Source organism: Amphibalanus amphitrite, unplaced genomic scaffold, assembly GCF_019059575.1.
Source record: "Amphibalanus amphitrite isolate SeventyFive unplaced genomic scaffold, NRLGWU_Aamphi_draft 001699F_arrow, whole genome shotgun sequence".
NCBI classification, from domain to species: domain Eukaryota; kingdom Metazoa; phylum Arthropoda; class Thecostraca; order Balanomorpha; family Balanidae; genus Amphibalanus; species Amphibalanus amphitrite.
In genome coordinates, this window is record NW_024883192.1 from 3,924 (window position 1) to 17,993 (window position 14,070).

General features: G+C 49.8%; 1 protein-coding gene across 1 annotated transcript in view; it reads left to right on the forward strand.

The window, feature by feature from the left end:
* Positions 1 to 3,827: 3,827 nt before the first annotated feature.
* The window catches only part of LOC122374713 (homeobox protein araucan-like), a gene marked incomplete at its 5' end in the record, with an annotated part of 30,566 nt that continues 20,323 nt past the window's right edge, over positions 3,828 to 14,070 (forward strand). Inside the window, 2 exons of the mRNA XM_043353633.1 lie at positions 3,828 to 4,152; positions 4,540 to 5,338. Coding sequence (XP_043209568.1) covers positions 3,828 to 4,152; positions 4,540 to 5,338 — 1,124 coding nt within the window. The remainder of the gene's footprint in view (positions 4,153 to 4,539; positions 5,339 to 14,070) is intronic.

The following is a 14,070-nucleotide window of genomic DNA, read 5'->3' on the forward strand; positions in this document are numbered from 1 at the left end:
CACCCAACCTCAGCACATCCAGACTAGACAATTTTTTGGACAACTTCAGTGAAAGTGTAAGTGCAGCCCATGCATACAATCCCTCCAGCATCATTGTTCTAGGTGACTTCAATGCAGGCAATATTTACTTACAAAACAAAAATAACCACAGTGGTATCACCTTATTTGATAATAAACTGAAAAATGTAGCAGAATCACTAGAACTTGCACAACTTATAAGTGAACCCACCAGACCATCCTCTGAAGTTAGAAACCTCCGTGACCTATGCTTTGTTTATAACACACAACTGATTAATGACAGCGGTGTCCTATCACCATTCTCTACATTAGATCATTTTCCAACATTTGTATCATTGAAAATGAAACTGTCTGCAATATCGAACACTCACAAGACAATATGGGAATATGACAAACTAAATGCTGACCGATTAACACAAACACTTATGAATACAAATTGGAACGACATAGTTGAAAAAGACATTGACACGGCCATAGAGGAGTTCACGGCTACCCTGTTAAATGCTGCACACCAAGCAATACCAACCAAGAAAGTGACTATAAGACAGAGAGACAAACCTTGGGTGACAGCTGACCTTAAACGTGCAATCAGAAAACGAGACAGACTGTTTAAACGAGCCAAGCACAACCAGACTGAATATGACTGGAGGAGGTGGAAAGAACAACGCAACTTAACAACAACAATAACAAAACAAAGTAAACAACAATACATACAGACACAAGTGTCAACCTTGTTAGAAAATAAGCAAAACCCACACAAGTATCATCAAACACTACGGAATATAACTGGAAGAAAACCAGATAAATCTATACCACCTCTTGAGACAACAGATGGTCATATATTTACAGAGAGCAAGGATAAAGCATCACTTCTCAACAACTTTTTTGCAGCTCAATCAAATATTGATGTCCCTGACACCCATGCAACTCAGTTGACTCCACAGCCAGTGCCTTTCCCAACCTTAAATTCTATTAGAGTAACCGATCAAGACGTCCTTAAAGCTCTAAATGCCCTAGATCCAAATAAATCAACTGGTCCAGATGAACTCCCCGCTAAAATTTTAAAGCTCACAGCTATTATCATTGCCGAGCCATTAACTAACTTATTCAATAAGTCGCTAAGTGAAGGAATCTTCCCAGGATCTTGGAAGCTTGCAAATATCAAACCGATCTTTAAAAACAAAGGATCGCCATCTGATGCATCGAATTATCGGCCAATAAGCCTCCTATCCTGCCTCTCAAAAGTTTTTGAGCGATTGGTTTTTAAGCACATTTATGAACATTTAATGAACAACAATCTTCTCACCGAAAAACAAAGTGGCTACAGGCCAAACCACAGCACCCAATTACAGCTGATGTACCTTTCACATAACTTGTATAAAGCAATTGACACTGGAAAAGACTTTACAGCTATTTATTTGGATATATCCCGTTACTTCGACAAAATTTGGCACAAGGGTCTCCTTCATAAATGTAAATACGAATTTGGAATAACTGGCAAGTGGCAACCTTCTAAATTGGTTCACTTCTTACTTGTCGGATAGAAGGCAGCGTGTAAAAATCGAAGACTCCTTTTCAACCATCCTCAGCACTAATGCTGGCTGCCCCCAAGGCTCGGTCCTGGGTCCTCTCTTGGCTCTTCTGTATTTAAATGACTTATCTAACAAAACATTAAACGAAACTCTATTTTTTGCAGATGATACGTCTATGTATGCTTCACACACGACAGCCAATCTGGCTGAGGTAGAAAGTTCCCTGCAAAACGACTTAAACGAGATTTACAAATATGGGGAGAAATGGTTGATTACTTTTAATGCAACAAAAACAGTTCAGCAAACATTCAGCAACAAACAAATTGGAAAAATTACGCCGCGCTTAACTTTTGGAGGAAAACCCATACCCATACATAAAAATCACAAGCACTTAGGTTTAACGTTTTCTGAAGACTTAATGTTCAAGGAGCACGTCAACGATATAATAAGAAAAGTAAACAGAAACTTAGGACCACTGTACCCGATAGCGTCATATCTACCGAGGAATATACTAGAGCAAATTTACACACTTTACATAAGACCCCACTTCGACAATTCAGACATAATATACGACGGACTTATTACGACCTGCGACGCATTGCGACTTGAAAGACTCCAAAACAGGGCTGCTAGAGTTATCACAGGCACCCTCATTAGGACTTCATCTGACAAACTCAAAACAGATCTGGGGTGGTCTACCTTATCAGAAAGACGACAACAACATAAACTTAGTATGTACTACTCTATCATCAACAATCCAAAAATCCCATCTTACATCAAAGAAATAATACCACCACAACGAATCAACCAAATTGATAGACCCTTAAGAAACGCAACAACTAGAACGGTACAAGTTAATCGTACTACAAAATATCATAATTCGTATATCCCAGCAACTACCAAACTTTGGAATCAACTAAAGGAAGAGAGCAGAGCTCTGAGGACAAAGAAGGAATTCAAAAAAGAAATATATAAAATGCAGGCAAAAGAGCATCCACCGAAATATTACTCCCTGGGTAAAAAAATCGGCAACTGTCTATTAACGAGACTCCGAGTAGGGATGTCGAAATTAAATGCACATCAATTTACAATCCAAAGAGTAGATTCGCCAAGCTGCCACTGCGGCAACGAGCTTGAAAATGTAAAACACTTTTTTCTACACTGCCCATCATATATCGAACAACGACGTACTTTATACAGGTTTATTACTCATAATATTTGTGACGACTTCGCCCTTAAATCCGACACAGGTAAACTGAATCTCCTTCTACACGGAACAACCAACGAGCATGAACAACTCCTGACACTGGCACAACAGGTCCAAAATTACATTATGTCAACTAAACGTTTTTGTGTGTGAAACGCAAAAGTGTGTGATGCGTAAAAATAAATGAAATAATGAAATTAAATAAGTAAATAAATAAATAAATAAATAAATGAATAAATAAACAAATAAATGAATAAATAAATATACAATAGGGAACCCCTGGCGCTGCTGCTGCCGGCTGCTGATCCATCTTTATTACCGAGCGGGTAAATGAACTCACACCTATACGAGCGGCGGTCAACACATAGTCAAAATAAAGAAGCAAACAAGTAGACAAATATGTAAATACGAGTTACCTGATTAAGCAAAAGGCGCCATGATTCAAGTGTTTAGGCACTTTTGCGCCAATTGCATGCTCATCTTGTTTTTATTTTCATTTGTGTTTGTAATAAAATTCGTTGTGTGTGTGTGTGTGTGTGTGTGTGTGTGTGTGTGTGTGTGTGTGTGTGTGTGTGTGTGTGTGTGTGTGTGTGTGTGTGTGTGTGTGTGTGTGTCTCCGTGTCAAGCTCCCGTGTCTCCGTATCTGACTTCGGTGTTTCCGTGTCAGAATTCCGTGTCTCCCTGTCAGGCTTCTTCGTCACCTCACATGAAACTTGACTGCCTTTGACTGTCCTTGAACTTAAAGTCTGGGAGCAGGTGCACTGACCTGTTCAAAACTTGTCGGTTGTCCAGGCATTTGTCACAGGAAAACAGCCGTTATTTTGCAGCAAAGAAAAACGTTATAAACCCATGTTCAGGGAAACCGATAAGGATTTAACATTTGTTCACGGATTAGAAGAGGACGAAAGGAAATTTGTGATTGATTTTTGGAGCTTGAGCTGGGTTTTGCAGGCCTAGCCGAGACCAAGTATGTATCTTGGTTTATCAAGTTAAGCTATCGGTTTCCAACGATGTCCACGCAATGTTGCGCCAAGTTAGAGCGATTGCGCCTCACCCACTGACCCCGCACCTTTCTGTTCGACAGGTACGCACCTTATGATCTGGCGCACCGGAAGAAGAACGCCTCGCGCGAGTCGACGGGCACGCTGAAAAAGTGGCTCAGCGATCACAAGAAGAACCCCTACCCGACCAAGGGCGAGAAGATCATGCTGGCCATCATCACCAAGATGACGCTGACCCAGGTGTCGACGTGGTTCGCCAACGCTCGCCGAAGACTGAAAAAGGAGAACAAGATGACCTGGGAGCCGAAGAACAAGACCGAATCGGACGACGATGTCGACGAAAACGGCGACTCCAAGGACAAGGCCGACCAGGACGGCACGGCCGGTGAGAAAGGTGAGCGGCGCCGCGGCCGGCGCGAGGCGTCCGACCCACGTGGTGGTGAGTGATGTCGCCTCTCAGCGGGCCACATTACCGCCGACACCACCTGATGTATGCGCCACTGACAAATGATGGCGAGTCACTGTCACTCGTGGAAAACGTCAGCCAGTTCGCTGTATCAGGCTCAGGCGATCGCTGGAGCTGCTTGTCGCCCAAGCCATTTCGGTCCTGGCACCCCTGGTTTCCCGGTTCTCCCGTTTGCACGATGCGCATGTCATCTGCATCACAAGTCCGCATAAAGGCACACTGCATATTGAGTCGCCCGTATGGCGGGTGTTCGCACCGGCTGACGCCATGCCGGCGGCTCGCGCTGCACCCGTTGAGCTGACCCTCTGTTTGCAGATGCGTCCTCGGCCGACGGCGAGGGCCTGTCCCCGCTGGCCGGCGCGGAGGTCAAGGCCGAGGCGCTGTCACCCGACGCGCTCGACTTCCAGGCCAAGGGGGCGCTGGTCGACGGGCAGAAGCCAAAGATCTGGTCACTAGCCGACACAGCGGTCTGCAAGACGCCGCCGCCGCCGGGCTCCTGGCCGACGGACCGACTCGGCGGCGGGGGCGGGGGCGGCAGCGGCTACCTGCCGGCGGCGGCGGGGGCGGCGGGGGCGGCCGGCCCGGTGGACTTTGCCCGGTACCCGCCGGCGCCGGCGGGCGGGTACGCCGGTCTGGTCGGGGGGTTCATGTCGACCGGGTACGGTACCACTGGCTACGGCGAGAGTCCGGCGGATACGCCGCCGCTCACACCGCCAGGACTAAAGAGCGCCGCCAAAATGGCCGGCGCGCACGGCAGTGGCGGCGCCGACGGCGGGGGCGGGGGCGGGGGCGGCGTGGCGGCGGGGTACAGTGGACAGTACTCGGGTATGGCGGCGGGCGGCGCCGGGCGCCTCGGCGCCGTGGACCGACGGACCGACCCATACCAGGCGCACATGTCCATGCATCAGCAACACCATCAGCAGCAGCAGCAGCAGCAGCAACAGCAGCACCATCAACAGCATCAGCAGCAGCAGCAGCCTCACCTCCACCATCAACAACAGCAACAGCAACAGCAACAGCAGCAGCAGCAGTATCCCCATCACCACCCGCACCAGTCGCAGCAGCATCAAATGACTGCCGACATGGGCAACCCCTACGGCTCCGGCTACAAAGAGTGAGTACCATGGATCACGTTCGTCCCCGATGCCCATTTTGTGTTCCTGGTGACAGCGATGTGCTCCTTACGTGCCACATGCTCTGACCTTGCTGGTCCTTTGGAGGGGTACGTTCGCCCTTGTCCGTTCCAGTGTCCTTCAGGGGTGGCGCTTCCTATTCACTTGGTGGGGCGCCTGCCCCACCAACTTGCCATTTTGCCCCACCAATAAGCGTTTTGCCCCACCAACTTAAAGGAAAAGGGCCACCTTTAACATGGGGATTGAAACTGAGATAGCCATCTTGAAGCCCGTGTCCGAAAACCTATTTGTCTACCTCCTTACGGCCGATTTCGGCCTCCATTCGTAGTTATCGGCAATTTTAAAAGAAAATACGCCAGGAATGCGTCCTTATCCCAAGAATGCGTTCTTATCCGACAATACAGCCACCCGCGGCGAGGCTTTGGTTTTTTACCAATCAGCTCCAACCAGCTCAGCTTTAACCAATCAGCTTATCTGACACAATCCGACGAGTCTGTCTTCTGAACGCTGATTGGCTTGAGTGTGACGTCATCGCTATGCCATCATACAGTAGGTGCCGTAGAGTATCAACATAGTACCAATATGTTAAATAGTTTTAAATACTTTTTCGCGAATTGTGCACTTCTGGCACCAGTTTTCAAAAGAAAATGAAAAATAATAATGTCAAAATGAAAAACAACGATATCTTCAAATTTCACGAAGGTGGCCCTTTTCCTTTAAGCCGATTTGCAGGACTTAACTGCTTAGCAAACCTATGTTTTTCGCATTGAGGAGCTTTGAAATGTCTGTGTAATGCATAGGCGTAGGAACAGGGGGGGGCCAGGTGGGCAAGTGCCCACCCACTTTTCGAGGTGGGGGGGCCAACCATGTGTTTTGGCCCACCCACTTTTTACTCGAGGCCCCTCGTCTCGATTTGAGAGGACGTCGTCACCAGTGGCGTACCCAGGAATTTACGAAGGACCAGGGCATTGGACCGGGACGAGAGGGCGCCAATCAAGGAGGGCGCCAACAACAAGGAGGGCGCCACATATCTGAAACTTGAATGTGTCAGTTATGTTCGTACACGTGCGGAACGAACATAACTGACATACTGGACAGAGGGGTGTGTAGCGGAGTTTCGCGGCGTTGCGGGGCTAACCGGGCATTCGTTTCTCCAGCAGGTGGGCTGGCTCGAGTGGGGGTGTTAAAATCGGCCTAGTGGGTACGCTTCTACTCGTAAAAGCCCTTCTCGGTTCAGCCCCTCGCGAACTCGTCCCGACTCTGTCTTTGCATTCTCCGGGGCGATCAATCATCGGAAACACATAGGCCAGGGTTAGGGAATGGGATATAATGATAAATGTTAATCAATTACCCTCGATCATATTGGTATAGAAAATCAACTCTATTTAACAAAAAGTCCCACTCTCAAACAACGGCGCCCTTCCTAGCTGAGGGCTATCTCCCACCGGATATACACAACAATCATACTTCCACTCGTGCATCCCTTCTCACTTCTGTCATACGTCCAGTTATACCTCATAATTATCAGAGTTAGCCGTCTCCGATCCCTCCCTCTTTGCCTAACTTCCCCCGGTGGTGCTAAGGCGTGCGCAAGTCATTATTGAGTCATTGGCCTTAAATTTCATTAACCGTTATCCCTTCATAACCACAATGCTCCGTACATCAGACAAACGCTTCATAATGCTCACGCTACACGAATAGAATATACGAACCACCACAGATTTCGGCACTCCGCCCTTGAATTACGCGACTTATAGCGGGTCCAAGACCATGCCGAACTACCTACACACAAATAATAAACACACACGCACGCAGGTTGTTGAGCGAACAATGGACTTACAGCATGGGCCGGTAAACCTTTGCAACAACGTACGCAGCCCTTGTCTTACTGCCACTCACGCGTGGACCTACCTTCTGCTGCCAGTGGTCAGTCAGCATCTCTAACACACTCCAGCCCACGGTTCCGGAGCTAGAGCTCGCAGGGCACTCAGTAGCCCGGGCTTTCCGCGGCGGACGTATCTAAAATTTGAAAGCCGGGTTGGGTAACTAAAGTCCGTCCGTGATACTAATGACCGCATCTCGCACCAGCCATAGTTCAGGGTTTCCGGGCCAACCCGGCGACCTAAAAAAAGGTTAGCTCTCGTCGGCTAACTACAAAGACGACACGCGTCTTCCACGCACGCAGGTCCACTCGGGGATATCCTGCACTCAACACACATCGTCGACTACCAGCACATAGGCGTCCAAAGCCCTATCTATCCGTGGCTGGTAGTTAAGCTGTCGTCACAGACCTATTCGAAAGGACCAGAGCATGGCCGGAGCTACTCGACTGACTGCGGGTGGCCAGCACCGTCTGACTGCGATCACCCGACTCGAATGCTCGGTATCTAATGTTCACCCCCGTCTTGCGGCATTATACGTTCCTTCGCGGGGCATTACTCTTCCGGCGGCATACGATTCCCTCGCTAAGACGCCCGGGGTCCTAACCACCTCCGAAACTATCTATGTCGCTCTTCAAATGACGTCCCGCGCCGACCACTTGAGGGACCGATAGCGGGCCTACCTATCTTTTTGAAACCGGGCTGGGTAACTAAGGTCCATCCGTGATACTGATGACCGCATCTCGCTCCAGTCATAGTTCAGGGCTTCCGGGCCAGCCCGGCAGCCTAAAATCTGCCCAGCCTCCGAGGCTGTTAATCCGAGACGGAACACCGTCATCTCGCGGCGGCCCACCCGCCGATACACATCCCAGGCGACAGCCCACGTGACCTTAATTATCACCCAGGCCTACCCTGGGCCGGAACAATCGGGCCACTGGTCCCGTGTCCCGCTAGCCAGAGGTTAGACAGACTACAGCCCGTCGTCCCCTCCGAGCCAGGACACGAGGCTGACCGGGTAACATTTCTTGAAACCCTCCTCGGCGGTCTGTGCCCGACTCGCCTTCATCCTCACGTTTAATTTCGCGACTTATTGCACGCATCCAGGGCTTACTCAATCGAGGCCTAATATCTAGTGGTGTCTGTCCGAGTTTAGCGCCATTCGGGAAACCCGATTTTTCTATTTGTACAGTCCGCGTCTCTACTCGCGTCTCATCTCCCTCCTAACCCATGGCCGCGTCGGTGGATTCTCCACGCACAGGGGCGTGACGTGCATCATCTATCTCCCCGGTTCCATCCCTTGCAGTGTCCATGTAGAATAAAATTACATATATTTCGTGTGCAACAAGGTCTAGTGTGTTGCTTGTGTGCGGACCGTTGGTAAATTGATTAGTGGAGTGCCAGGAAATCCGCTGGCGAGGGCATTTGGGAGTCAACCGGAGGAGCTCCAGTATCGGTTGGGCTAGGGAGGTCCTGTATGTGTTGTGTATAATCGCTATCGTTTGGACCGTGGGATAATTCGGGGAGGATGGAGTGCCAGGAAATCCACTGGCAAGGGCACTTAGGAGTCAACCGGAGAAGCTCCAGTATCGGTTAGGTCAGGGAGGTCCTGTGTGTATTGTGTGTAATCGCTATTATTTGGACCGTGGGATAATTTGGGGAGGATGGAGTGCCAGGAAATCCACTGGCAAGGGCACTTAGGAGTCAACCGGAGAAGCTCCAGTATCGGCTAGGCTAGGGAGGTCCGGTGTGTGTTGTGTGTAATCGCTATTGTTGGACCGTGGGATAATTTGGGGAGGATGGAGTGCCAGGAAATCCACTGGCAAGGGCACTTAGGAGTCAACCGGAGAAGCTCCAGTATCGGTTAGGCTAGGGAGGTCCTGTGTATGTTGTGTGCTCCCCGTATAATCCCTGTGTGCACTGTGTAAAATCAAACAGATAAAGAAAACTGATCGTTGTAAATTGCTCTGGCCAGACACCTTGGAAATGACCTCTTTCCCGACTGTGGGTTGGCATATGGCCTTTTATGCTCCATCCTCCGATCCCTGCCCTTCAGCACTATACTCACACTCGTATTTCAATATTTACAAGTCCCATTTATTTACATACTCCGACGCAACACCTTAAATTCCCTTACACGTCAAATTTAAAGGAAACATTCTGGGCCCAGGCCGCCCATCAACTGAGCCCCACAAGCCGCGCGGTGCGGTACACAGTCGCCCGTCCCTTTCCAGACTCCCCACGGTGTATAATCCCCTCCGTCCGCCTTAGTCACCACGGGGCGCCGGACGAGGGTCCACGTCGGCACGCGTCTCGCGCCACGCGCACAGTTACATAGTTTACCGAAATCGAATTGTGAACTTAAGCTACCTAGACTGAAAGTCCCAAGAATAAATTGAACTACCTAAACTGAATGGCCTAAAATATTGCAGACGACACCTAAAAAGGGGAATATAATGTGGCTCACATAGCAGTAACGGGGGGGGGGGGAGTTACTTGAAGGATTTTAGGGACTAGGTGCGCACCCGTGTTCACCGCGTGACCTTACTTGAGATGGAGTCGCTGACATGATGGTCGTGACCGTCCAGCGCCCGGCCAGGCGGCCGGAGCCGCCGCCGGCGCCGTGATGCCAGCCGCTGGTGTCTCGTGGGCCGTCCGCGATGTCAGACGAGGGACGTGGGCCGAGAGAGTGCCACCGGCGCGGGATGCGTCGTCCGAGAGAGCGAGGACCAGAGAGCGCCGAATGCGTCGTCCGAGAGAGAGCCAGAGAGCGCGGAATGCGTCGTCCGAGAGAGCTTTTCAGTTCCGTTTCATCAACTTATACTTCTGATGACGTCATACTTCAGAGGGCCGGGCAGCATCACCTTGTCCAATCTCCGTCCTCCATTCTCAGAAGCTGCACTCGGCTCCGCCCTCGAAAGTTCGTGATTTGCTGACCAAGTTCGGTTCCCCTCCGGCCATGGCAGTCGCACCCTTTCACGCAGCGACCGGGTGGAATTCGCCGCCGGCGCTCACGGCGCCTGAGGCGCCAGGTGGCGGGCCTGGCCCTCTGCTCCCCTTGTTTTGAAGTCAGGTCCGGCCAGATGTCCTAGATTTTGTCGTTGGCGACCGAGTTCCATTTCATCCTGTTTTCGTACAAACCGGGTCGGTTCCCGCTCCCCTTTCTTGTTTTGGTTCAAACCAGGCCGGTCTGCACTCCCCTCTCCTTGTTCTTCTCTTCTGGCGGGGTGCCGAGCGTGGGACATTGTCTTGTTTTCCAAAGGTTAAACTGATAAATGGTTCGAGACGGGCCGAATGGCGCGTTTCGGTATGCTATTTGTCGAATTCAAATCCGGGTTCTCATGAAGCGGGGTGGTCATCTATAGAGGACCCCTGTTTGTCAGAGCCGACTGCGCCGTCTGTGTGGACGCCAGCTGGGACGGAGAGAGGGTATCACAGCCGATTTAGCCGGCTGACCGTGTCTGTGCGGCGCTCGCAGATGGCCGTGTTTCAGCTTGTGGCACAGCTTGCAGTTCAGCATGAAAGATGAAAAAAATGTAACGCATCTGCGTTACATTTTCAGACCTCTTTTTATAGTCGCGCCCCGCGACTAAACGTTTGAGAGCCCGCTTCTGCCGTGCTATTTGGTGCCGTTTCGTCGTGTTTCTTGGTGACTTCTGTGACGAGGGCGGGTGGCCGTCTTCTAAAGGATTGGTAGCTAATTCAACAGGAGTGTTCGGTTGGGGAGGATGGCATAATACGAGCTTGGATGATTGGGACAAAAGGAGTGCGGGTTTTTGTGTCATTGCACAGTATTTCAGGCCATCCTTACATTTCCAGAATTAAAAACATTCACGTACTATCCCGTAATACACCACCAACTACACATCAAATTATTTGCGCGCAAAACAATGGAAATTGAATGAAACCATTGAAATAATTAACACATGACAATACAAAAAAATAACATTGGTACATTTGGTCACTATAATTCGATCAAATTAGCGATAACATACCGGTGCAGATTGTGGTATGCCAAAGAAGTGAGCCCGGCACCTGATGGTGGCTCCATGAGCCACGACAGCTCCGGTCCGGGATGGCCGCGATGACGGACTGGCGGTCGTCCGCGATTTGGTCTCGAACCGGCCGGCTGCTGCTGTAGTCGTGTCCCAGTTCCGGATTTCCCCAGTCTCGTAGTTGTAGTCGTAGTCCTCGCCGACCATCGATGTCGTACGCAGCTGCCCTGGTGAGCTGTCAGGGCTGGCTATGATCGGCCCAGAACTCGTCGTCTGTGGCTGAGCCTGGGTTGAACGTGGCTTCCAAGCTGTTTCTGCTGGTCTGGTGGCCGCAGAGGCTGCGCTCTGGTGTAGACTGCCGATGATGGTTTGGCTGTCACATCTGGCGGCAGGTGTGGTTCCACTGCAGCCTGCTCCATGATTACTTGGCTGTGACGTTGAGAACATCGCTCCGGCCTGCTGCAGATCACATGATCGGTCTCGAAGTTTGGGAAATGGGAGCCACCTGCAATTGATGAACGGCGGATCACCGCCTGCCAGTGCGGCGGGCGGTCCAGAAATCGGCCCGCAGACTGACCCGGTCCATTACAGCTGTCCATTTTGGTTGAAACAGGCAGCATTGAAGTGTCCCTGAATGGTCGTGTCTAATGATGCTTCATGGTTGTAGTTGTCGTCACCATTACTCCGGTTGCCGTCTGATTTTGTCGTCACAGACGTGCGATGTAACTGCTGACAACATTGTAGTTTTGGTTCTATTCGTGTCTCCTTCTCCTTCTTCCGGTCTTCTGTTGTTATTTATTTCCGGCGTTGCCTTCATTTTGAGTTCCATTGGGCACTGGCTGTCAGGCAGTCGCTGTTGATGACTACCTTTTTTCTGTTCTTTTGTCGGCGTCTCTTCTTCTCTGTGCTGCACGTTTGCTCTTCCAAATGGCTTCGTGATGTTACAGTTCTTCAATCATTTGCATTTTACTCTTCTCAGCTGTCGTTTCCTTTCTGTGATTGCATGTATCCATTGCCATTTAGTATCAACGTCGTTTCCATCGGTATACTACTTCAATGTCTTCTTTCTCGCCGTCACTCGGCTGTGTGTTGTCCTTCTTGTTCTTATCGCAATTCAGCTTTCCATACTGCTTCTAAAACGTGCCTCAATCATTTACAATCTGCGCTGTCACCTTCATTTCAGTATGCTGCGTCCTATTGGTGACTTTTGCCTTCTTCAATCCTGATTTTCATTTCAGCACATTCAATTTCTTCATAGCGTCGTGCTCAGTCGTATTTTTAGTACGTTCATTGGGTTCGGCAACATACATGACTGCCTGTTCTGTAACGGGGGTTTCCGTCACGGAGAACGGCTCGTGGACGGTTGCCGGTCTCCTGTCAGTTCTCTCCAGAGGCGGGTCAGTCCACGGGTCACACATAGGTCACTGCACCTTTTTGGTATAGGATGGGTACAATCTCTTAAAAATTGGGTTAAAAATGGCATCCTCGGTGTGATTACTCTAACTTTGGATCACGGGATTTCACTCAAGGTTAGGGTTCGCTGATGTGAGCCACATAAATTTAGTTAGCGATACCTGTAGCTAAAAGAAATACTAAATACGCTCGCCCGTCACTGAAAATTTATTCTCAAGTTACCCTTATCATGGCCATTTTATTTGATATCAAGTAACCCTTTTATTACACATTTCATTCAGCTATATACACCCTTCAGCAATCCACGCTTTCTGATTTCAATCAAATCAATTTAACCCGAGTAACGCTGCACTGAGTGACCAGCTCCCACTGCATCTAGCTCAGACATAATACGTTTTCTCACTCACGCTCGCATTTCCTCTGAAATTTTAGCTTTGGGTTCGGCAATGCACGTCCGTCCACCGACTTCATGTTTCCTTTGATTGATCCTACCCCACGTTGGGCGCCAAATCTGTAGCGGAGTTTCGCGGCGTTGCGGGGCTAACCGGGCATTCGTTTCTCCAGCAGGTGGGCTGGCTCGAGTGGGGGTGTTAAAATCGGCCTAGTGGGTGCGCTTCTACTCGTAAAAGCCCTTCTCGGTTCAGCCCCTCGCGAACTCGTCCCGACTCTGTCTTTGCATTCTCCGGGGCGATCAATCATCGGAAACACATAGGCCAGGGTTAGGGAATGGGATATAATGATAAATGTTAATCAATTACCCTCGATCATATTGGTATAGAAAATCAACTCTATTTAACAAAAAGTCCCACTCTCAAACAACGGCGCCCTTCCTAGCTGAGGGCTATCTCCCACCGGATATACACAACAATCATACTTCCACTCGTGCATCCCTTCTCACTTCTGTCATACGTCCAGTTATACCTCATAATTATCAGAGTTAGCCGTCTCCGATCCCTCCCTCTTTGCCTAACTTCCCCCGGTGGTGCTAAGGCGTGCGCAAGTCATTATTGAGTCATTGGCCTTAAATTTCATTAACCGTTATCCCTTCATAACCACAATGCTCCGTACATCAGACAAACGCTTCATAATGCTCACGCTACACGAATAGAATATACGAACCACCACAGATTTCGGCACTCCGCCCTTGAATTACGCGACTTATAGCGGGTCCAAGACCATGCCGAACTACCTACACACAAATAATAAACACACACGCACGCAGGTTGTTGAGCGAACAATGGACTTACAGCATGGGCCGGTAAACCTTTGCAACAACGTACGCAGCCCTTGTCTTACTGCCACTCACGCGTGGACCTACCTTCTGCTGCCAGTGGTCAGTCAGCATCTCTAACACACTCCAGCCCACGGTTCCGGAGCTAGAGCTCGCAGGGCACTCAGTAGCCCGGGCTTTCCGCGGCGGACGTATCT